This window comes from Podarcis pityusensis (genome assembly GCF_964106645.2).
Source record: "Podarcis pityusensis genome assembly, chromosome: 7".
Classification (NCBI taxonomy): Eukaryota; Metazoa; Chordata; class Lepidosauria; order Squamata; family Lacertidae; genus Podarcis; species Podarcis pityusensis.
The window spans coordinates 6612053-6638382 of record NC_138031.1 but is presented as its reverse complement, the minus strand read 5'-3'; the positions used below and the strand labels follow the sequence as shown (position 1 = coordinate 6638382).

At 40.7% G+C, this 26330-nt stretch overlaps 1 protein-coding gene across 13 annotated transcripts in view; it reads right to left on the bottom strand.

The window, feature by feature from the left end:
- The window catches only part of PTK2 (protein tyrosine kinase 2), a 189786-nt gene that overhangs the window by 61642 nt on the left and 101814 nt on the right, over positions 1-26330 (bottom strand). For all 13 annotated transcript variants that reach the window (XM_081012527.1, XM_081012516.1, XM_081012526.1 and 10 more), the window contains 9 exons: positions 20457-20536; positions 17024-17086; positions 13807-13861; positions 11919-12059; positions 11082-11159; positions 10174-10281; positions 7642-7759; positions 6120-6150; positions 2541-2593 (listed from right to left, as the gene is read on the bottom strand). In XM_081012527.1, coding sequence (XP_080868653.1) covers positions 2541-2593; positions 6120-6150; positions 7642-7759; positions 10174-10281; positions 11082-11159; positions 11919-12059; positions 13807-13861; positions 17024-17086; positions 20457-20536 — 727 coding nt within the window. The remainder of the gene's footprint in view (positions 1-2540; positions 2594-6119; positions 6151-7641; positions 7760-10173; positions 10282-11081; positions 11160-11918; positions 12060-13806; positions 13862-17023; positions 17087-20456; positions 20537-26330) is intronic.

Sequence of the window (26330 nt, the reverse complement as noted above, 5' to 3'; positions counted from 1 at the left end):
ACTTTTGTTTGGTGACCTTGTTCTTTAAATGGCTGGCAGGTTTTGCAGAACTTCTAGAACACTTAGATTCATGCAAGATAAAGAAGAGCAATGCTGATAAAATCAAAGAGTATCATTCTGATTTTGTGTTTCTTGGTTTTGATGGGAAAAGTGAGGCTTATAAAACCCTGCCTCGCTTTAAGTCTCCAGGCTACAAGTCACTTTAAATATCAAATGACAGCTCTCATTCTGCAGTTTGGGATGGCATCACCACAGCTGGTTTTGCACATTAGACTTCGTGCTGTTAAAACTCTGCTAAGCTAGATAAGCCAACATTAATTGTGCATTGTGTGCATCTGTTGCTTTCATTGTTCAGTGTCATTCAGACATATTCACTGGGAAAGTGTGCCTCTTTTATGTGATTGCATGAAACACAACTTCCTTTGAAGCTAGTTGGTACATTTCGAGAAAAACCCAAAGAGACTATCTCCCCCTGAAAAATACTATTTCCAAACTACCATATAATTTTCACACTAACGATCTGTTCCTGAGGAATGAATTCAACATGACAACAGCCTATGCCAAAACCTGAAGGAACTATACTATGACTTGAAATTATTTTGTGCAAATAATGGTTAGTAGTAACAAAATCTGTATGAATAACCATTTGGACTGTATGAGTCATTAGAGCTGTTCCAACATTTCTACACAAACTGGGCTTTAATGGTTCATAACAAAGTGTTTAGAAACTGCAGCCCAATGGCTGAATTGTTAAGGATTTAAAAGTTATCCTTCTGTGTTTTGGCCTGTACTCTTTAGACTTTGCTACATTTAAGAATGCATCCAAGCTGCTCTAGTGAAGTGGTGATGGATTTCCCAGTTGGCTCTCCATTGTTGTAATAAGAGTTCTCTGTTTAAACAAGAAATTGGCCAGTAGTTTCTTCAAGAATCAAGTGTAATTAAATCCAGCTGTACAAGCCAATAAAAAGGTTGATGTGAAAAGCAGACTGACCAAAAAGAACAAAAAAGAGCCAGAACAGAAAAAAGCATAATCCTGCATGCACAATCTGATGTCTAGATAATGGTACACAGAGCAATCAAACTTATAGACTTCAGTTTGATGTGCATGTTGACACTATCCACCCAACTTCTCCATGTTACACAAACCATTATTCATGAACGTGTTGCATCTACAGATTTAATGTTTTTAAAGACTTGAGACCAACTTTGATGCTAACTTATGAAATGGGACCTTTCAATTTCTCAGCATAGATGGAACAAATTCTCTCTCCTGATCCCTGTGTGTTTCCTTCCCTTCTCCTCTCAAAACAACAAGTAAACCAAGGGGTGGCTAATCTGGTTTGGCCTCAGGGCTGCACTTGCCCTTGGTCAACTCCTCCCCTACTCCTTGCTGCACTTGGGGCAACAAGCCACAAGACTTGGCTTGTTGTGTTATCTGAACCCAGGCTCATGTTTCTCTCTAAACAAACCACAAGGAGTAGCCAAGGCCTGTTCTTGGCTTACGGCTCCTGGTTTGTTTGGGGAGAGAAGTAGGGGAGGACTGTTCATGTTCAACTATGGTCTTCTTTTGTTATTTCCACAGCAATTTTAGCATGTACAATGCTTTTTGGTTACAATTATTCTCTTATAGTAGCCACATAGTGATTAACATTCTATACACAGAGATTGAAGCAAATACGTGCAAACTGACAAAAGCAATAGAATAATAAATAAGGATAAAACTCATTATCACCCGCGCCTATTTGTCAAACCTATTTCCAAGTGTTGCAACCTGTCCAGAGTCTCCATGTGAATCCACTGAATTCTAGGATTTTAACCCAGGTCTAAATACAACACATTTCCTACTGAACTATAGCATCGGCCGAACAGTCCTAAGTTCTCCAGCCTCTAAATCTTCCGCTCTCAGGAAGGATCACTACTTTATGTTTTGGTTTGAAAAGAATCCTAGAGTGATCCTAGTATTTGGCAACTCTATGCAAACAAGGGAATTGCAGCAGATTAAAATGGAGTACTTTATTAAGCCAGTAATTCACAGCCATATCAAGTTCTGTTGCTGATGACTAAATCCGTGTAGATACAGAGCACATGCACACATTTTATTAAAGGCAATGATATAAGATATTGCAGTTTTCATTGAGTTGTATATTCCCCCCTCTATGATAGCCCTTGCATACGTGAATCCTGAAGGGCAGGGGTAGCCAACAGGATGCCTTCCAGTCAGGGGCTGGTCAGGGATAAAGGGAGTTGTAGTTCAACAGTAACTGGAGGGCACCAAGTTGGCTACCCCTGGTTGAAAAGTAACCTGCACATAAGCAATTCAATTATGTACTGTAATCACTTTTCATCTAAGCTTCATATAAGGAGATGCCTTTGTTAAACAAAAAACAAAAAAACCCCCCAGCATATCCTCCCCCTCCCAGCCTTCAATGATATTTTGTGAGGAAGTAAGCAAAGGCTTTAAAGTATTTAGTAGCAGAGAAGTATATATAAAATTACCGAAATAAAACTGTCTTCATAAGCAAAGTTACTGCAGGTCCTACCTGATACAGAGACTGTATGCGACCGTATTCCTTGCTTCTCGTTGTTGGCCAGCCTGTAACACAAGAGTTCAAATCTGTGAATGCTGTACATTGTAGCTCAAGAGAATTCATTCTAACAGGGCACCTCCTGCAACTAGGAGGGCCAACCCATTTTCTACAGTGAAAAGTTTTGGAGGAGCAGAAAGTTGTCTCTACCATTATAAATCCACCAGGGGTGGGGGTGGGGGGAGAGTAGAGGGAATGCTATGAGGAGCCAATTTTAAACTTGATTCATCTTGACCAAGTCAGAAGAGAATAGCTTTATAAAGAAACTGGGTTAACAAGCAAGAGTTTAATTTTGAATTGCTTTTAATCCTCATTTAGTATTACCCCAATTCAACACTGTGTCTACTTCTTATATGTGAAAGAGGGCTATGTTGTCTCTTTATTACACGTCTTATTATCTCTCCTGTTAAGTATGTAGGGCATATCCTTCTTAAATATTATTTCACCCCTGGGGGGAAAAACTTAGTAGGCTTAGTGCAGCTAAGAATTTATTCATTATCAATCTATTAACTTCAGTGGTGGTTGTACATCAAGAGAGTTTTAATCATGAAACAGTATGAGCAATTCATAAACAGATTAAGTTTGCAATCTTTACATTTACTTGCACATAAGTCCCACTGAACTCAGTAAGAGATATCTAAGTAAACATGAGCAACAATGAACTACAAAACTGTGACCACCAGTCTACAGTAAAGTAACATACACTATGCTAAAATGACTGTTTTATGACATAAAAATATATAACTGCATAAATAAAAAACGAAGCTCAGCAAAAGGAAGCCTCTTTAGATTTAGCATGCTGTGTAAAGGGAGTGTGGAGTTACAAGTGGCGTCACAGCATTTTGTTTGTGTGCTGCCAGAGGGAGGTGAGGGGCTCCTACATTCACAGCAAGAGAAGTTAAAATATTCATTCTTTGGAGACCAGGAAAAAACCAGAGTAGTTCTCCAAGCAGAACAGGATTTTACTACAACTTTAGTAACAACTACTTATATTGAAGCCTACCAGAATCTTTCAGTGGCTGATTGACCTGGTCTAGCTTGTGTAGAGAAGAGCATTTTGAGTACTAAGTAAAATCTGGGTGGGGACAGCTTCAGATTATGGTACGCTACAACCGCTACGAAAACATGGAGAGGATTTTAAACATGAGAGACCCCTCCTTATGCATAGCCTGCTGATTGAGGAACACACATTAATACTTAAATGCTTTCTTTCCACTGGAGAACTGGCTGAGCATGTTGCTGGTCAAGAGAACTAAATTCTTTCCCAGCCTCTAGAAAGCCAAATTCAGAAGGAAAAGAACACCATAGCCATCACCTTTTGTTACACAAGTCCACCCAGAGAGCTTTGCTTAGGATCCCTTCAAGTCTGAAATCACCAAGCAAAGGGGGTGGAGAACCTCAGGCCGAGGAACCAAATGTGATCCTCTAAAACCCTCTATCAGGCCCTCAGGACTCTCCCCAATCTACACTTCCTCCCTTGCCCCCCTACGGCTCACAGGTCGTACTTTGCATCTTCCTCAAGTGCTTGTTCCTTGCAGGAATGTGCCCTTGAAAATGCTTCTTGTTTGCCTGGATGGAGGACCGAGACAGGCTTGTGAGCATTTGTAGGAACTAGCCTACTGTGCAAAGGTAGAAGCTACCTTTGTTGCTCCACCCACTTTTGCCTCTGGCCCTGCCCAGCACTGGCATGTGGGGCTTGGAAGGCTGCAGGGGAGAGAATGTGTCCCTAGTGCTGGAAAGGTTCCCCGCCTCGTAACTACAACGACATTCAGAACTTTGCGGACAGTAAAGACTAATGCTCTCAACAGGGTCTTTTTGTCCTAGCGCTTGCCTTGCAGAAACAACTGCCCTGTGAGATTTGCCTTAGCCCGTCTCCACTGACCTTTGGAAAATGCAGTAAAATATTTTCAGTTTAAGCTGTTTTTATACTGTCACTTAACAGGGCTACAGCCACTTGAGATATATATTAAGCACCTGGGATATATTTCAAAATAGAGCAAGTGCAGCAAAGAGTTAAAGCTGGCAGCCCATTGTGCTCTTGCCTTAGTCACCATTTGGCCATTACTCAACCCTGAAACCAAAAGCCTCAAACAATGTGCTGAGGATTCAGGCCCTGTTCGAGGGGGTAATGAGCCAAAATAAGGGCTCACACCCCTGCATGAGGCATATTTCAGCCATTTGGCTGAAGGTGAAGTTAAGCTCTCTTGCCTATTTAACAACACGCAGTAGTTATAATCTACAAAAGCTATTGCATTATCATGAATATGCTGCATTTTAGGACCACAAAGAAATGGAGATGACCTATTTTGATTGAAATGAATATACCAAATCAGAACAAAAAGAGGCCTGAAAGGGAAAAAGAAAAAGAAAGGTGGCAATAATAATAGAGCTTTTCTGGGAGGAAATTTGCATCATCGTTTCTACCAATGTTCTAAATCTATTGCGATATAATTTGCCTGGTGACATCATCATAAATCTGTAGGCACCAAGCAAAAACTTTCTTCTATAGCCATGTATATATGATGGGGTTGTTCGGCTCTCTTTGGTTGTAAGTCAACTTTGGGTGTGCCCTGGTACAGATAAAGCAGCTAACAAATTTAATGGAAGGAAGGAAGGGAAAGAAAGATAGATTTGGATTCTATATTATTTGGGGTTTATTTTTTTACTCTAGTTTACAGAAATAGTGCTTTGTGCATGCACACACATGTCCCCAGGTAAAATAAAGCTATCATAATGTGGGGAAGGGGTACACACCCACCCACCTGGGATAGTGGCCAGGCTGGAGGGGGGGAGGGATTGCAACTTTTAAACCCCACAATCTGAATAGCATTGTATGCATTCATAATATTCCTATTAATTTAATGAAATTTTTCACTTAATGGTTTTTCTATGGAATAAAATATAGTTGAGGAAAGTGTATTGCCCTAATGTAGCTCACACAAAAAGCTGCCTTCACATGTCACACTATGAGAAAAACAACTACCAGACTTTTAGAAGACATCTGAAGGCAGCCCTGTTTAGGGAAGCTTTTAATGTTTAATAGACTATTGTATTTTAATATTCTGTTGGAAGCCGCCCAGAGTGGCTGGGGAAACCCAGCCAGATGGGCGGGGTATAAATAATAAAAAATTATTATTATTATTATTATTATTATTATTATTATTATTATTACTACTATTACTACTACTACTACTACTATCAAGGATTGAACCTGGGACCTTCTGCATCAAAGAATTTATTCCATCACTAAATTATTGCCAGGTATGCATTTGAGTTTCCCAAAGGCATTTGATTTTAATCCAGCAGCAGTTTGGTCACAAAGAGATATAGAGGCCACAAGAACCCACAATGCCACCTGCCATCCTTATGATGCTACAAGAGTTATCCAGGTATATTTGAGTTACATGGTGAATAAAAATGAATGGAACAAACAATAGCTGGTTAACTTCATTTAAAGTCTTTAGCTGTACAACCCCCAAATTAATATATGTCAAAGTATTATTTAACTTCTGAAAATAAAGTATTAAGACTTACTTTGGTATGGACGGTAAAGCTCTTTCACCTTCTGCATGAAGAGGAAAATAGACAGTCGATTGTCACATGCTCTTACAGTATATGCATAAAATATATTTCACAAGTAGGAAAACTGCTAATTACAGCTAATTCCATCTTCAAATTCTAGGAGGATGTTTTACAATATCACATTTTCCCTAATAGCCTTACATAAAGCTTCCAAATGCCCCTCATTTATGCGGTACAAGGATCTTATAATGAATCTCTGGCTACCTGTAGAAAGGGAAAATCTTCAGAAAAACTCTGACACACTACTATTGTGTCAGAAGGGTCAAAACTACAGGAAATCTGCTCACTGTTTTCTGAGCAACTGAATTTTTACCCTTTGGGTCAACTTCTAACTATTATTTCACTTTCCCGAGCAATTTTTAAAACATCTGCAGAAGGTCCAACATACAGGAAGCAAGAGACTAGAAACTGAAAGTAAAATATTACAAAAATTCAAGTACTCAATGAAAAAGCCCCGAAATCATGGCTGCACTATTCAAAATCAGACTTGAATAATTTCCCTCGCTTAGTAGTGTCTGAAATTTAAATTTGATTATAGATTATCTGTCTATCAGACATGGGGTAGGGAAGTATAACCAGTCAGTAGAAAATAAGCTAGACTCTCTGCAGACAACCTCTTTTGTGCTCAGTGCAACAAGGCAAAAGCCGTTCCTGGACTTGGCTACATTTAAACAACTATTTTATTTTTGCACTAATATTAATAATCAAAAGTTATTTTTTTAAAATTAAATTTAGTTTTATGTATTTCTTTTTCGCTGAATAATTCACATTTGCCAAAATAAAGTATGTTTCTATGATTCTAACAGCAGTTTTCATATCTTGTGTTTGAGTCTAAAATTTCTTCGAGCATGCCAAAGCTCATGTAACCAAAAATATCAGAACTGGAGAGATGAAAATTAAAATCCATCATGCTACATAGCGTTATCAAGTGAAGTTAGGCTGCTCATTATGTCTCAGCCTAACCTACTTCACAAGATTGTTGTGAATAATAAAGGGGGGAAAGAACCATAGGTGCCACCCTGATTTCCGTAGAGGAAGAATAGAATAAATAAAAACATGTATGACTGAATGCATGAGTGTCTAAAAAGGAAGGCTGTCTTCCTATAGAACATACATGATCCAAACAAAGTATGATGGACCACATAGGGAGAGATAGTTAAGTTTGTGTGCAAGCAAGAGATATTTTATTACTAGTTTAGAATACAAACTAGCTGACAGTTTTGCAATATGACTAAGTTATGGTTTTGCCATCTATAAAATTACTTATATAAGAGTAGCTGTTGGAATTGGCATCTCAGACGCTTGTTAATGTTTTGCTATTAGTTGTATATCCCCTGGCTGCAGAAACCACACGGATTTCCCCGAGTAAACAAGATAAAAGTTCTCCAGGCTAGGATTCCAGCCACCCCCCAAGCTAAATGACACCAAACCTGACTAGACATAATACAAGTTATCTACAAAAATGTTATCTCACCTTTCTGAGGTCTGATGATGAAGGACTGTGTAGCACCGTTGACCAGCCGGCAATAGCCATCTATCAAGTCTGCCATGTTCTCTGCAATGGTTAAGGATGGTGCTGTCACTGTCAGAGGCTAGAGAGAAAGAGAGCGAGAAAACAGGGCACCAAACAAAGAGGCATTATTTGCAGACACAAACATTTAGTAGAACAGCTGAGCTGTTATGTCAGAGCAGAGCATGCAACTTAAAAACAGAAAATAGGGGGGAAAGTGAGTAAATGATTAAAAGGTCCCAGTTGTTACACCCTAAAGCCTTTCACATGGGAGCGGCCCCATGGAGGAGGTGAACATGAGAGCTGGCACGACCACAATGACAAATGCCACTTTCTAATGCCAGTTCACATGAATAAAGCAGAGTATTTTTTCAGCTGCCAACAAGTGCCATCTCTCTGCTGGAAATCAGTGTATCTCCATGTGGCCGAATCAGCTCATAAGTTGCTTTCTCTGTGTGGCTGCCTTCATGGGTCTCTCCATATGGAGGGTTTTCATCTACATCCTGTATCTTAGAATGTATAAGATTAGGACTGTAATTATTTGGATTGAACCCAAAACATACTAGGTATCAGCAATATTCATGAGGCAATGGAAGGAGAATTCAGAAACAATTCACCTTTTGATAAGAAAGGCTTTTCATTGACAGCTCCTCACCTTTGGAATGCCATAGGGAGGCCCAGTGAAGTGACTACTTAACTATCTTTTAGGCACCAGGCAAACACATTCCTGTTTTCTCAGGGCTTTTAGCAAAAGGTAATTTTGCTGTTTTTCTTTAAAAACAAACAAACTTGGAGCAGTTTTGATTTTGCTATCTATTTGAAGAGATGGCTGAAATGATGTTTCACAGTGTTGTCTTAGTTTCTATGCTTTATTGCATTAAAGACAACTCCCATTTTGCACACATTCAAAGAATGTGTGACCCAGAAGTGGCAGGAAAAGGGGGCAGAACAAGGGGACGGCAGGCTATATGTGTGCTGCCATCGTGTGTGATGGCCTGGAATGTGCACGCGTGCACACACACACACACACACACACACACACTGGGGTTGTCTGTAATTTATCAATTGTATTTTTATTGTTCTTGCTACTTGTTACCTGTGCCAACACAAATTAAAGCTGAAGGTGTGGGATATAAATTGTGTGAAGCAAATAATAAACAGAGGTCAAACTTGATTGGCAATTGTTATCTGGAATAAAATAACAACGGATAACCAAAGAAGTGCATGCAGTTTGGGTTTTACCTAGAAATTGAATGTCTCTTATTTAACCCTAGCATACTTGCTTATCGATTGTGTGCATAGTTCATACATTTTAAGAAAAATATTAAGCACAAAATATACCACATTTTCACCAAGTATAATTGATGAAGGTTTATGGCACCAACTAAAGAGCTGTTCGCGGGACGCAGGTGGCGCTGTGGGTTAAACCACAGAGCCTAGGTCTTGCCGATCAGAAGGTTGGCGGTTCGAATCCCCACGACAGGGTGAGCTCCCGTTGCTCGGTCCCTGCTCCTGCCAACCTAGCAGTTCGAAAGCACGTCAAAGTGCAAGTAGATAAATAGGTACCGCTCCGGCAGGAAGGTAAACAGCATTTCCGTGCGCTGCTCTAGTTCGTCAGAAGTGGCTTAGTCATGCTGGCCACATGACCCGGAAGCTGTACACTGGCTCCCTCGGCCAATAAAGCGAGATGAGCGCCGCAGCCCCAGAGTCAGTCACGACTGGACCTAATGGTCCCTTTACCTTTACCTAAAGAGCTGTTCAGTATGCTTCCATGTATCAACAGTTTCAAAAGCAAGCTTCCGCTAGTCACACCTTTTTTCTGGATAGCACTGTGTGCATTGTGCAGGTTTCTTGGGTAGTAACAACATCTCCCAAAGCAGAGAAATGCACCCATGTTTTATATGACTTAACTGATCATTTCTGTGTTCTCGCTCTTCTCCACTGTTTTCCTGATTACGTCCAACATAACAGCTAGGTCAGGGAAGAGTCATTCTCAGGTTCAAAACTCCATACATGGTTTCCCACATTGACCTGTCTAACCACAAATACGTAGTGCTCACACACTCCAAAGGGTAGCAGTTTCTGTCAAACACACTATAATAAGGAGCACCCACAGAGGGCAGTAATGGCTTTCCACTGCAACCATCACCATGGGGTTACTGCAAAATGAACAGCAAAACTGTAGCATGGGCATGTGGTAGAGTACAACTGGCAAGGCAGACATAATCTCAGCCACTCTGGATCCAAGAAGCCTGAAAGAATAGCACTATGGCAGGTACCTCACTGCAGCTAGGACTCTACTATACATCATTCTTAGCATTATTAATGCAGAGGGCTGCAGTCTGGGGACAAAGTAGTCTGAGGCAATGATCCAAATTTTTACATTGTCCTGGGAGAGACACCCACCTCTGTTCATGAAGTATTGATAAAGTACAATAAGGAATTAGGTCTCATTGCCTGACCGTGCAACAGAAAACTCAACAGTAATCCGCCTACCTCTGGTGCTCCAGCAATTTTCAATTGTAGCACTCCTTTCCTGTCCTTATCTTCGCTAGTTGAATACTGAATGGTCTGAACTTGATGGAAGTCTGCCAGGTGAGTAAGCTACAGAAAAGTATGGGGTAAAGTGAAAGAATCAGTAACAGCAAGTACTATAGATCACCCGACCATCCTTAAACACTTACCACTCTCCTCCTGAAGTTTACCATATTCTGCCAGCTTCCTGTCATTTTTAATAGCGCCTCAGAGCAATGTCACAAGCTCTGCCCAGGGAAAGGGAAGAGAGCAAAGAGATGGCAACTCTTGGCCTAGAGCACTATGGAGCAATATGAACTATTGGCAGAGAGCCCAAATGGAAACTGATTTGAGATCTCCTATGAGGAGAGGAGGGTGGAGGGAAGCGTAATCAACACAGCATTTGTTTGCTTTGCTTTCTGTATGTCAGGTTTCCTGAAATCTAAGAAGCCTGGTTTGGGGTTGTTGTTGGTGGTGGTGGTGGTGGGGAACACAATATAATGGAAAGAAAAATCCTAGGAGTCAATTTAAGCCTACCAAAAATGCAGAAGTTATGGTATGAAGAGTGGCAATATCATATTCTATTTCCAGTGTTCAGGGGAGGATGCTTACGTAGCTAACTCATCAAGTACAAAAAAGAGATACCCAAGGAGAAGCCCAAGATTTGCAGAAGTACAACGTATTTAGGGAGAATCCCTATAAACAGTCCAATAAGGGCTGAGCACAGAATGCAGACTGACTGTGGTTTGTTTGCCTTTTAGGGGGTGAAACAGATGGGAGAAGCAGAGTTTTGCCTGAAAATCTAACTTAAGATTAACCTCCACCTTAACATTCATTTACACCTCCTACTCCAAGGCATGTTAATACAGTTGGTGGATAAACAGACTTACGTTGGAACCCTTGTCTGTAAGGTAGCTGATTCCTTCTTCTGGACCAATGGCCAGCTCGACCGAAATTATCCAGCTTGACTTTTATATTAACAGAGGTGGTGATGATTTGGAAAGAACATTGACAAAAAAAATTGGGTAAATACCATCAAATTTACTACACAACTTCCATCTTTACAGGTTTATCACTGTTTCTTGGCATTATGTAAAATAACTCATTTTTTTAAAAAAACCAGCAGGGGAGAGTTCAATTTTAGACACAGCGGTAATGTGACTCACAGAAACTGAGTGCAATCTTCAATCCTTGAATTCAAAAATGATTTTTAAAAATGTGTGTAACTGTATTATATGGTTGGTGATTAGCTCGATATAACAAACACATTTACCAAACTCTTGTTCTCCCTTCCCCGCCTCCTAAAAAACACCATTGTCACCTCTGGCCTGGACTGAACATAATAATGAACCACAATTAATGTATCTGGCAGATAATCCCTTAAACCTTGGTATATTACAACAGCGAATAGAGAAAAACACTAGCAAGAAAAGCAGCCAAGCCTTGAAATTGATTTGAATTTTTCTGACACTCTTCCGTTACGGTTCTGTACCTTTTGGGTAGTGACAGTTCCATAAGGAGAACGTCCAGGTTCACCCATAACACTAAACCATGGTTAACACTAAAGTTCATGCAACAACAACATGCCTTGGTCAACAAGCAACCTTTAACCATAGTCAAGAAATGATAGTTAAGCTGCTGGCCATAGTTTAATAAACCGTGACCTACCTACAAATAACCCTGATTATTTTGTAATATGCCCTAGCACTTGGATGTAGCATACTTACGCCCAGAGCACACTTGAAGCATTCCTTGTCAAATCTGTATACTGGTGAGAGGATCTCGAAGAATTTCAAAATACTTTCTTCTCTATTCAGGTTGGCATACTGTCGAAACGTTTGCTGGATCATTTTCCGTAGGTTTTTGGCCTAGGTAATGAAAGAGATATCACTGTAAGGTCCTGCCGGCAAGAGCGAATATTAAACTGCATCCATCACCACAAGGTTGGAAACATCTGCCCAATAAACTTGGGGGGGGGGGGGACATTCACAATTCTGAAGCAGAAAGAAGCTTTGTCAAGCATGAATAATGTACAGCTGTTTACCACCTTGCATCTTATAAAGAAAAACTATGTAACTCTCTTTAACAGGTGCTGTTGCAGAAGAAAGGTTGAAATAAACTTAATTACTCCATAATGTTAAAAGGCAATCTGAGTATTATGATGCACTTGGACCAACTGCCACTGTCTGGGGTTTGATCTTATTTTCTAAACCAATATTAAGTGAAGAAAAAACTGCTGGCAGCTTCCGCTCAGTCTCATACATTCACATTCAGAATATTTACTCTACCCTCAAGTAGTCATTGCCCAGAAGCCTGTGACATTCAGAAATTGTACAGAACTGGGAGGAACAAATTAAATAAATCCATTCAGGCTCCTAGTAATCCACACACTCTTTTCCTTGAGGCTCACAAATTGAACACTTAATAATCTATTATAGAATTTTGCTCGGTATTGGCATCAGACTAATTAACTTCGAGTTTCCCAGACCTGATTTTTTTCCCTTTTTGAAGAAAGGGATAGCATCCGCCCATCTCCAGTCTTCTGGCAACTCATGTTATCTCCAAGAATTCTCAGTTAATAGTCACTGGTTCTGAAACATCTGTGAGCTACTCCAACACCCTTGAAGGCAGTTCATCTGGCCCTGGAAACTTGGACTCCTTCAACGTAGCTAGGTGCTCTCTAACAGCTTCCTTACCTATCCTGAGGTTGAACACAATTCATCTCGTTGGAGAAGACAGAGGTGAAATAGAAAATGAGTAATTCTAACCCTCTCTTCATCTTTGGTTAATAATTCCTTAAACAGAAGACCTACCCGCTTCTTTGTCCTTCTACTTTATCTAAACATAATCAAAGAAGCCCTTTCTCGTCTCAGATCTTTCTGGATTTTAGCCTTCCTGATACCTTACATCCTTACAGATGCAAGCTGCTCATTGTACTCATCCTTCTGCCTCCTGTACATATCTTTTCCAAAAATCTCGGCTCATCAGCATTAGCTCTCTGTGCAGTCACACAAACTTATTTAGATGTCTTTTGTTTTTCCTCCTAACGGGAATAGTTTGCCATTGTGCTTTCAGTATTCCACACTTCCCAATATCCCATCCCTCTTGAGTTCTTTTCTCCCTCAGAATTTCTAGCCATTGCTAGAAATTCCTCAGATTTGCTTTCCAAAAATCCAGGTTACCTGTCCAGCTATGTCCAGTTTACACATACATTGTTATCACAAATTCCAAGGTAACACAGTCATTTTCACCCCAAGGTTCTTGCCATGTGTACTTGCCAGCTGGTCTCAGTTGGTAAGAATTAGATAGATAAAGAACAGCAGATCCCTTTATTCCCTCCCCCACCTCCTGAGAGATGAAACTGACAGCAAAACAAGTCAGGAATTTGTTCAATATGCCTATGTCTTTTTTTTTGCTTGTACCACATTCCCTTGGGCCATTTTCAAGATTGTAAGCCCCTGAGCAGGGGTTACTTGTCCTTTCATGTGTTTTGAAATGCCATGAAATGGGCAGTACTAAATAAATATATAAATGTACACTTTGAGGGGCAGGAGATGGAATGATCAACACACACCATCCAACTACTTCCAGCATCTGGATAGAACATACAATTACCTTTACTGAATCCAACAAACTCTTCGGGAAAAATCTTTTTAAGCCCACATCTTTCCTGAAATAATCAAAGCAATAGTTAGTCATGTTTATGAGAAGTGTTGTACTTGGACAGGATTTTGTGATTGATCAAACAAATACATTACCCTAATACAGATTTTGGGATTTGTGTGCCTTGTTCATGTAAACCAACAATAAAATCATGAGGAAATATGCAGGGGTGTGTGTGTGTGTGTACATACACACAATGCGTGCTAATAAACAAATCAAGGAAGAATTCATAAAAAATAGTCAACAATTAAAAAAACCTTTTCAACATTGTTTATATATCATTTTAAACAGTTCTTTTATAAACTTCTAGTTGGGAAGCAGACTACTAAAAAACACACACAAAAGCCCTCTCTTTCAGTTCCAAAACATTTAACAATTTCCTTATTTACTGTATCTATAAGACAAATACACCAAGCAGAAGCAACTTGTAGTGCTAATAGGCAAAACAAACTTTTATTACTTGTTGACTATATTTGAAGCTTTGTGACACTAGCCCAATCTGCTAATCTCTAAATGTGAAAAATAATGTGCAAGTTCATCAGCAATCATTTAAGTGGCAATTGTACTGGATGTATATATATACAAACTGAGGGAAGGTTCCCCTTTATCATTCATATATATGTGTTCACACACACACACACACACACACACACACACATCTCCCCCTCTCCTTTTGACACTTAGGAAAGGGAGCCTCCTTTTGCCTAATTTTATTCTGAATAGTGGGCCCAAACTTGAGATGTTTCAGGGATCACTACCTAATGCACAACTGGATGTGGACTCAATTCTATACAGGCTGTATTTAGAGATGTCAGATGCACAAAGCCAGCTACCATTTAGCGGAATCATTTGCATTTGATTGTAGGCCTCTTTAAAAAAGAAAAGAAAAAAGACCCTGCTAAAAATCATTCCCCAAAACATATAAGATTAACGGCAGCAGAACATTCTCCTTTGCAGCTACAAGCACAAGTGTCTGCAGGGATGCTAAACTGGGGAAGAATGTGATAAAACATTCATAAATATTAAGTCCTTTGATGTATTTCTTTTCAGATGCAAACTGCATGCAGTTTATCTTCCTATGTAGGATTAGATAAATCCGACAGTCTACATGACATGCAAGAGCACTCCAAGAGGGACTGCACTGCACATCTTGGAAATATTTACAAAGAAAATATCTCACATTACTGCCACCTTAATGTTATTATCGTACATGGTTTCCGTGTATTGGTATGAACAATATTATACAGTTTTATAACAGTTTTTGCATCATCCTTAACAGCCTTCAAGCTCTGCTTGTAGAGATATCTGGCTGGCTATGATAGAAGCTTGGCTTACTGCAGGAGCTCAATGATAAAACATAACAAATAAATAAATATTTAACAAACAAATAAATATTATTTGTTTTTGGTTGGCCTGTGAGAACAGGATGCTGGACTAGATGGGCCACTGGCCTGATATACTCTAGTTCTCCAATCTGTTAAGGTCATCTTGAATCCCGATTCTGCTTCTCCAGCACTAGCTACCTCTCCACGTTTGATGTCATCTGCAAATTTGATGACCATCCCCTCAATTCCTTCATCCAAGGTGTTTATAAAGGTGTTGAACAACAACGGCCACAGGACAGAACCCTGCAGCACCCCACTTGTCACTTTTTCCAGGATGACGTGGAACAGTTAGTGAGCACTCTTTGTGTTTGGTCAGTCAACCAGCTACAAATCCACCTAACAGTTACCTAGTCCAGTCCACATTTTCCCAGCTTCTCTGCAAGAATATTATGGGGGACTTTGTCAAAAGTCTTACTGAAATTAAGATACACTGTGTCCAATGCATTCCCCTGATCCACCATCAAAAAAAGAAATTAGATTCGTCTGGCATTACTTGTTTTTCAGGAACCCATGCTGGGTATTAGAAATCACAGCATCCTTTTCCAAGTATTCAGAGATGTACTGCTTAATTATCTACTCTAGGACCTTTCCTGGTATCGATGTCAAGCTGACAGGTCAGTTGTTGCTGTTGCTGCTATTTTTACTAAGTTTCTATACTGTCCTTCATCCAAGGATCACAGGGTGGTTTACAATATTAACCCCCCCCCCAAAAAAAAAACCAAAAACAGCAATCCCCCCTCTCTCCTCCAGTCACTCTCTTAAATTAGGTATCAATTTCAAAATGAGCTTGTTAAGGAATAATTAGTTTATATATTGGTAGGACATAACAGTGGACACTGAAGGCATACCTAACTCTACAGATTTTGAAAGATTGGTGGTTCTTCCATTTATATATCACTTCTAACGTTGCAATTGTCATTGCCTTTTGCTTTCCTCCAAACCCTCAAATAGCATTGAAGCTGAATGTTGCCCATCTGTTTTATACTTATACCCTCTTGTGCCTTTCTGCTTTCTATTGGGGCTTTAGTAGGGAAGTCTTTTCACTTCCTAGAAAACCTGCTAATGCACTTAGCCACTAAGTTCACTAAAACAAAACTGCCCTTTAATGGGCTGTAGCAATGCCAATTGTCTTTTTGGAATTGGATGCAAAGCTCCTCAAGCTCTCTGTTGAAATTTGGCTAGAAGCCACATTTTCACAGTTTGCCTAGGTCAATATTCCAGCTTTTAATGATGAGTAACTCAAGTCTGGAGCACATGCTGGGCAGTTTGTGATTTTGCTAACTTCATTGTAACTTGGTACAGGGGGAAAGGAAAGAAAGGGAAAACAAAGCCACCGATTATATAATTCCAGAATCTGCTAAGTAATTAAAGACTCTAAGTAATTTAGTCCCGTGACTGATTAATCTAATCACAAACAGAAAATCCATTTTATACAAAGCACTGCTAAATCTGTAGGACTAGACCGGCTGATCCCAGATGCATTAACAGAATGCAGATGATTGAAACCACTATGATACTGCATATCAGCAGGTTTAAACTATGAAGAATCCAATTTGTCTTGGTCAGGCAGAAGCTGATGAGCTCTTGCCTCCTCAGTAGGTTCAGAGGTCTGAAATTTATTAGGTTTTACGATTTCCCATTTTATCTTAATTAAAGCAATAACAGCAGACTTTGTATCATGGCCTCCCCGTGAAGAGTGGCAGTAATGCAGCTTCTAATGGAACTTATCCTCTTTCTCCTAAGCAAGAGACAACTCAGGCCTGGAACTGAAATGATATACTTACTCTAATACTTCATAGTTTGACTTCTTATCTAACGCGTTGCCTCTCATCTCCCAGTATGATCTCCTGAAATCAGCACAGACACAAAACAAAAACACCTTGAGTAAATACTTGTCTGGGCAAGCACAAGATAAGCCATCAGTGCATATAAAAGTATCTCAGCAACTTGACTAACAGAAACCTACTGCTGTTTAAATGATGAACATGCAAGAGCTGAATTTGTCATAATAATGCTACTAAATCCTCTGGCAGATTAAGAGAGTCACAGAATACACACTTACCATACCCCAATCACCTGAGGAGCATTTTCAAGGTGTGATATCACAACTGTGCCCATCATTAATCCCAGGACAAACCAAAAGCACTGCTACAGGTGCCCTCTGTTTGTGACTTACAGGCATCTATGACCCACCTTTTATTGCTATAACATCGAACAACAGAATATGCTTTCCATGAAGTGACTCAAATAGATTTACATATGAGATAGTTATTTTTAAGACAATAAACTTACTCTATTTATTTTTTTCTAATAATTTTAACCATTATACTTGCGTTGTACATTAATCTAAGCTGCATGTATAGTGGAAAAACATAGCACCATCCTCCTGCAGCTGAACCCCTGTGTTATGGGAGAGGCATATTGGAGTTTCCGAATCCTTTCAAATTAACTCAAGCCAACACTTCAATATATACGGCTCTTCAAAGTGCTGAATGTCCAGCCTCTGGCCACTGGAAACCTTACTCAATTTTTGTTGGACTTTTCACTTTTTAGTTTGTTTTGTTATACATCTGCAATCACAAGGGCTTGTGATTCAAAAAGATCAAGTTCCTTGTCTCAAACCATATTATATGCTTGTGATGAAAATTTAAATCCTCAGCCACCTTCCCACCCAAACATTTCTTTAAACTTGCAATTTTGACAGCGCTGAGCTGCCATGTACCAGCTATCATTATTCTTGGCCAGCAAGAGCATTTGCAACAATGGTGTAATTCAAAATTACTGCTCAACATTTGCTTTTCTCTCCCTATTACTCTGTCGCTTGATTTACCACTAATTTCTTATTGATTGTTACTTTTTCTGAGTCTTGCTGTGCAAGACAATAGCAGAACTAAAGCAACTGTCTCAACAAAAAGACCTTGAACAACAGTTATATGCTTGGGGAATTTTCATCAGCTATTGTTCCAAAATCTCTCTTGTCTCTCTCTCTCTCTTCATAATCTGAAAGAGTTTATTAACATGCTAAAAATTATTGTGCTTTGTAAAATAGGAGGAGACTACAAAATGCTGTTTAGGGTTGGTATCCCAGCAGGACTGGGTTGGGCTGTGCTTAGGCTGAGCCCTTCATAGCTCCAGCCTTCATGCGTGTTCTAGAGCCTTCCTGGTATGATATTGGGCTCAGTTTCACAGCATTCAGCTGAAGAGGAAACATAAACTTACGTGTGACAGTGGTGGGGGGAAATGCATACAGAGCAGCTCTCCAGCCACAGGCTTCCCAGCCCTTTCTGATGGTGGCAGGGGTTAAACCTGGACCTTTTGTATGCAAAGTACAGGGGCGTCTTACCAATAGAGGCTAGTGCCGCTGGGCGCCATGTTCTGGAGGGCGCCAGGGAAGAGGTGGAGGCTGGATGCTGAGCTTCCTGGCATCAGCTTGCCACTCTCGCCTGCCTCCACCATGCTGTGCCCAGAGCCTCTGTCTGCTGTGGCCACCGCGGCACAAAGTGGCCAGCTGAGCTAGGAGGCACCGCGTCCAGCCTCTGCCTCTTCCCCGACGGAGGAGCCGTCCTCCAGCTGCTGCCCACCTCCTCCAGCCCCGCCGGCAGCACCGTCCTCCCTAAAAAACTCTGGGAAACGGGGAGGGGGGCGCCGGAGGGAGCTTTGCACCACGGCGCTGGATATGCTTAGGACGTCCCTCACAAAGTATGCACTGTCCCACTGAGCTGCAGCCCTTCCCTACATTTCTGCAGTTCTATAATATGCATTCACATATCTGGAGACAAAAATATAGCTTGGCTCTGTAGATGTCTAACCAAACCAAATGTCCAGCTATGAAGCTCAGAAGGCAGGCAGAACCAGACACTTAGCAGCCGTGCTGTTGGCAGAAGAAGGTGGTGGTGTCTCCATTGCAAAGGAAATTCCCTGGATGGTAGGAAAGCCAGCCCCATTCCACGCATCCCTGCTGTATTTCCACTGTGGGGATAGCCAGTGACCTAGTCTGATTCCAAAGACAACCCCACTGGAGGTGGAGACAAATCTGAATAATATTCTGACCCCTCGGTGCAGAGTCAGAGCTATATATAAAGATTTATGTTTACAGAGTGGGCCATGGAGAAAATGAGACTCCAGATAAAGGCTCCCTGAGCTGTGGCTGATCCCTGTGAAAAGGAAGGGTCACATAACCTATGTGGGGCATACTGAACAGGAGGGGCTCCATAACTCGCACTATAATCTCAATTAAGTAAGTGCTTGCTGCTTTAAGAATATAAGAAACCACCCTTGCTCTCACAGTAGCCAACCAGATGCTTATGGGAAACCTGTAAGAAGGAAATGAGTACAACGGTGCTCTTCCCACTTGTGATTCCCAGCAACCGATTATAAAATACAAGAGCATGACTTTGTGGCTCGCAAGAGTGAGAATGTGTATTTGTGAAAGAAAGAAGATTTGTAGCTCTGGCATGGTACCTGGATAATTTATTAAGAGACAACTCATGAAAAGGGACCACAACATCTTTGCCAGTATTCTGCTTTTTAAAAAGGGCACCAAAGCAACTTGGATGCCTGACAGTCTCCAAAGCCCATTGCTAGATCTAGGGCACACAATATCCCCTCGACTGAGCTTCAGGCTCAGGGGGGTAGCAGAAAGGCAACAGAAAGGCAAAAAAATCAGTTTCAGATCGGAGACATTAAGACAGATGACAGTAAGTCTTTTTCCCCCCGATGAACTCCAAATATTCCTAGTTACAAGAGTAAAAAATATGTTTGGATTCACTTCTCTCTGTTTCTCTATTTCTCTCTATAGAGATTTTTTACACTTTATAAATATTGGACAATAAGTTAAGGAAGAGGCAACAGCAATGTTCTTAATTCAACTCTTCATGATTTGTAAATGTGGGTTGATGAAACATTCTCCCACAGTAAATGTAGTTGTATTGCCTTACTTTCAATACTGTGGCTAATTTCTAACCATTTGAGTTAAGTTTGTGTGAACTGAGCAGAAGTGACATAAAAATGCCACTAACCGGGAGTTTGGGGATGGGGAAATCTGTAAATTTAAAAGCATTACAATTGTATTACACCAAACACTGTAAGTTCCAAAAAGACTTTTAAGGAAACATTTTTTTAAAAAACCCAATTTTCATATCCATCAGGGTATCAAGAATAAGGGAAATTGCTCAGCTTATAAAAGTTTGAATAAATATGTAAAAAATATTGCCTTACCGGATTTCAAGGCAACCTAGCTTCAAGGCAATTTCCTGGTCCACCTGGTCTGCTATTTCTACCATATAGTCATTTTTCACCTAAAGTAAAACAAAGAGGAATGTGTCACATATAAGAACAGTATAAATGACATCAAATATACTTTCATTCAAATATCATGTTCACTGCAAGTTTCAATACTTTTCCAAGCAAATTTCATCAGTCTGCTTTGGAGGTAAATTATTCTCAAGCTCCAAGCAATCTTTTCCATGAGTAATGAAGAGCAGATTTGTTCATTAAAAGGTGGGGGTGGGTGGGTTGAGGAGTAGGGTGAGGAAAAGAATTCTAGTTTCTTGTGCAACATCCAAAGAGGGATACTGTGCATTTCCCTTGTAGAGAGAGTAGCTGAGCAATATTCCTGAATCTGAAAATGTACACATGCACAACTGGCAAGACATGAGACTCTTGATTTCAAACATTAACCAAGAAAAAGCAAAAAGAGGGAGTGTGTATCACTCCTGCTTGCCTTTCAATCACATACCTCTAAAATGTGAAGTTGCCTGAAGTGATGTGGTATTTCTTATTGTGGATTCGTATTTTTTCTAGATTTATTGCACTGTTTTTATGGAAATAGTTGCAAACTGCCCTAGAATTCTCAATGAAATGTGCTGTGCAAATAGTTGATAGATAATGAATTTATTGCATACATGCTCCCCATAGCTTTACTACAGGCATTAGGGAGGCTGTAAAAGTTGAACTTCCAAAAAAAAAAATCAAAAAATCACTTGAAGGAGAAGATAGATGCTCATCTAAGCAATGGCCTGGTTTGCTCATAACACTGGTTTGCTCATAACATTCATAAAACTTTTAATTGTGTAATGACAAACTGTGTTCTGAAACCATGGTTCAGTGTTGACTTTCCTTTGTTGCAAGAATGGCCTGGTGTTATTTGTGAACCCAACACCCTTCTTCAATCGTGGCTTGCTTGGACACTGTGTAACCTCAGACGCTTGCCAGTCTACAAAGACATGAGGCAAGAGCAGCTGGAAAACCAAACCAATTTTGAGGACACAACCCATGGTTTTGTTTCACCGTCACTATGTGGAAGAACTCATAATTACCTCAGTTTGTGAAACAAACCATGACCAGGATTTGCCAAGGAGAGTCCTGGAGCTGACTCTCCACCCAAGAGGGTCAAGAACAGATACAATAATAGTCATCCAATTCCCCCCACCCAGTAAATAAATAAAGGTTGGTAATTAAAAATATAATTTATCCCCAAATGAAATTCAGACCTCCTTGACTGAGATGTATACTTTAATGGCAATAATTAACATTAGCACATGACTATCACTGGACATTTAAACAGCTCTGTTAGAAAGAAGAATGATTAATAACAGCCAACGTTGTGAATAGCTGGGTAAGCAGAGATAACCTACATGAAAACTTAATTTTTATGAATACTTAGGGCTAATAGGGCTTTTCATCTTAAAAACACTTAAAGTTTATAGATAACAAATCAGAGCTTAACAGAATTACACTGAAAGCTTGGCATTTTTTCTGCACTTATTGGTGGATATTTACTTGATTCCCAAAAATGATTGTGAGCTTAATATCTACTAATTAGAACTGCTGTTCAATTACATTAATTTTATAATGATATACTTCCCCAGGAAGCTAGTATATTAATTTAAAACCCTTGCAAAGCTGCTTTACAAAAAGAGCCTTTTACATTAATCAGATCAACATGCTGATTTTAATTAATGTAGTATTTCCCCTTGAATTATATGGTTCTTTTCACAAAATTCAAGAGTTGCCCATTGCACCACCGTTCCTCACTATTAATCACTCACTTTAATGGAAAACTCATTTTTAAACTTCCCAAAATAATATGAACAATCAATATGTGTTCACGTAAAACAACATTTTCTTTCTTATTTATTTTTAATAACATTCACTGGTTGGTATGCAAGGATAGTTTTCATAGTCAGAATCATAGTACACGAAACCTTCAGCCAAACATTTAGACACCTTGTGCTGTATATTCCCTCATAATCAGAAAGAGGAAGCAAAGTAAAAAACCAAATAAGAGTGCCATGGGCAAAACCACAGTCCAGCAGAATACATTTTATTTATACCTTTCATATCTTCCTTTCCTCCAAGGAGTTCAAGGTGGCATACATGGTTCTCCCCTCCTAATTCTTCCTCACAACAACCCTATAAGGTAGGTTAGGCTGAGAGGCAGTGACTGGCCCAAGGTCATCCCTGGCATAGTGGGGATTTGAACTCTGGTCTCTCAGGCCCTAGTCTGAAACATTCTAACCAACCCCTGGCTCCCTTTTTCTGTACAGTCATACCTCGTTACGTTTGCTTCATGATATGTTTTTTCAGGTTGCGTCCTGCGACGACCCGGAAGTACCGGAAAGGGTTACCGTATTTTTCGCTCTATAACACGCAGATTTTTTCTCCTGAAAAGGAAGGGGAAATGTCTGTGCGTGTTATGGAGCGAATGTGTGGTCCCTGGAGCCGAAAAATCAGACAAAAATCAAATCGGGCTTCACGATTGCTGAAACAGAACAAAGAGCAGGGAAAGCCCCTCCCCTCCAGGCAAGCAGAGGGGAAAAGAGGAAGCAGCTGCTTTCCTGCATTCTGCCTCAGGGTCTTACTGCCCACCCGCTCTGTTTCGTTGCTGTGTTTGCTGAAACGGAACAAAGAGCAGGGAAAGCCCCTCCCCTCCAGGCAAGCAGAGGGGAAAAGAGGAAGTGGTTGCTTTCCTGCATTCTGCCTCAGGGTCTTACTGCCCACCCGCTCTGTTTCGTTGCTGTGTTTGCTGAAACGGAACAAAGAGCAGGGAAAGCCCCTCCCCTCCAGGCAAGCAGAGGGGAAAGCAGAGTGTCTGCTTTCCTCTCTGTGCTTCGGAGGGAACAATGTTTGTGAAGGGAAGAGAGATTACAGGTTCAGCTTAAAATTCTAATTTGACTTCCTGCTTTTTGTTTTTGGGGACACACAGCATTCAAATATGCTTTCTTCAATTTAAAAGGATGAAATCCTTAAACAGTGTTTTGCCTGTAAATTCATGCGATCTGGAAGATTACAGTGTCTGTACCTCTTAAGGGATGGCAAAGCTTAGGTTTCGCTGCTAAATAGTTCTTAATGCAGTTAAAATGCTTTCTTCTGTCAAGGCAATTAAAAAAAATAAATATCAGGCAGCCGGAAAACATGCAGATGGGAGAGAGAGAGAGAGAGAGAGAGAGAGAGAGAGCGCTGGCTGGCTTGTGTGGGTGGGTGGGGGGGAACTTTTGCCTTCCTTTCCTCACGTTATAGCCCTCTCCTGCATTCTTAGCCTTCTGTGTTTTTCCTTCCCTCCCCACTTAAAATGTGGTTACAAAGCATGGATCCACATGGATCCTCAGGATCTTTGCATTGGGTCACCCCAAATTCACCATCAGAGCACACAGCATGTCCATGGCTACAGCCTGCCCCCCCAAAATCACGCACCCACTGTTGCCTGGGGCTGCAATGGTGCAAAAACGTGGTTACAAAGCATGGATCCACATGGATCCTCAGGATCTTTGCATTGGGTCAGCCAAAATTCACCATCAGAGCACATAGCATGTCCATGGCTACAGCCTGCCCCCCCAAAATCACGCACCCACTGTTGCCTGGGGCTGCAATGGTGCAAAAACGTGGTTACAAAGCATGGATCCACAGGGATTCTCAGGATTTTTGCATTGGGTCACCCCAAATTCACCATCAGATCACATGTCTGTGGCCACAGCATGAAGCACAAAAATGATACGTCCACTGTTTCATTCAGAATATTTTTTCCCTTGTTTTCCTCCTCTAAAAACGATGTGCGTGTTATGGTCAGGTGCGTGTTATAGAGCGAAAAATACGGTACTTCTGGGTTTCTCCACTTGTGCAGACACGCAAAATAATGTGACACGCATGCCATGTGCAGAAGCGGCGAATCGCAACCCGCACATGCACAGGTGCATTCCTTTCAGGTTGCGAACGGGGCTCCGGAACGGATCCCGTTCGCAACCAGAGGTACCACTGTACTGTAGCTTTTTTATACTAAACGTTTGACATTATGGAAAAATGCACTTTTGTGATTCACTTAGGTTTTTAAATTATCACAGAAGGCCTCTCCTTAAATTGCATGCTCAGACTCAATAAGAAAGCACTATCTATGGACCTCTTCCTACAGTGGCAGACTTTGGGCTCTCAAATTTCAGCAGTGACCTTGGGTAACCCAAAAATTCAGCCCCCCCCCCCATTCTACAGCGCTCCCTGCAGTGCCCTTTTGGCTCAGCACCTAGTGTGGGCAAACTCGTCATGTTCCCCTAAATCTGCCTCTGCTTCATACATGACTTGTACTTCCATTGCTTGTGTCTCTTAAAATATTTACCATTCACTTCCAAAACCAAGGTGCTAGCCTTTTTGGCACATGAGCCACAGAGGGAACGCAAAATATAAAAGAGTGCCACACTAATTCATATTAGAATGAAAACCTCAGCATCCCTTGACCACTTCAGAGTGGTTTGCCTCAGGGAACAAGCTCTCCTGCTCCTGTTACAGAAGTGTCACAGTCTACATGTCCTGTGCCACTTAAGGCAACCTTGCTACAGGTTGGCCACCCAGCCACAAATACCTCTTCCTCCCCAGGCAATCTATTCCTTTCAATGCCAGACTTCCTGGTGTAATAGTCCATGCAAACTTATCTGCTGCTCCCAATGACCATGAGAACACAATTGTGACTGCTATATGCTTCTGCCCCCATATTTCACATGTATGCTCATGTTCTCTTTTGGGTTCATCACTCAATAGTGCTTCAGTCTCTCTCTTGACTACTCATGCTTTCCTCCCCACCTTCATATGATGTCTAATGTTTTATTTGATCTTGAACCACTAGGAATTTTAAGAAGCGCAGAAAAGCATTGTTTTAGGAAATGTTCTTGGGCTTGCTTTGAGTTAGCAGTGCATGAAAAAGGTCACACACAAGCCCCAGAAACACTATTTCCAGTCTTAAGAGAATGCAAAGAAGTAAAAATAAAAGTAAACACTGTACAACAGTACCCTATCGAAAAAGCGTTTTGAATACAAGATGCTCAGTCAAGGAGAAGATGAAATGTGCAATCACCTCAAAAGCTCTAAAGTGCTCTAGCCTTGGTGATGAAGTGCATCAAACCAACCAAGCAAATACACCTAGATCACAACTCTGAATTCTTCTTTGGATACTACACATCCAGGAAACAATTTTCCCCTTAACACACATGGAAAGGAACAGTAAGATTGCTACCTCTTATCTGAATATAAAGCCAACTGCCCTACCATACTGCTATGTCTTATACATTTCTCTAACTGCAGTCTACTGCAGCATCACAGTTTCTCTCCTCACCCTCCAAATCCCTGAATCTCCCCAAAAAAGACACTCCAAAAAAGAAACTTTAAAAAAGATTAAAGCAACAAGTAACCATACACACAATAATTTCTTAAGCAGAATGCAAACACTGGTGGGTGAATGAGAACATGCTGGTTTCAGCCAAGCATATTGAAACCTTTCTTATTATACTGTGCTCTATTTTTGGCCCTAAACATTTCCATCTCTTCGGGGAATAAACTCTTGTTTCTTCAGAATCAAGAACTGGGGCAACAATGCACAGCAGCAGTATAGTACCCAGAAATTAAGACTTTCTAGAGAAGGTATCTTCTAAGGTATTTTCTAGAGAAGGTATCGAGGGATACGGGTGGCACTGTGGGTTAAACCACAGAGCCTAGGACTTGCTGATCAGAAGGTGGGCAGTTCAAATCCCCGCGACGGGGTGAGCTCCCGTTACTCAGTCCCTGATCCTCCAACCTAGCAGTTTGAAAGCACCTCAAAGTGCAAGTAGA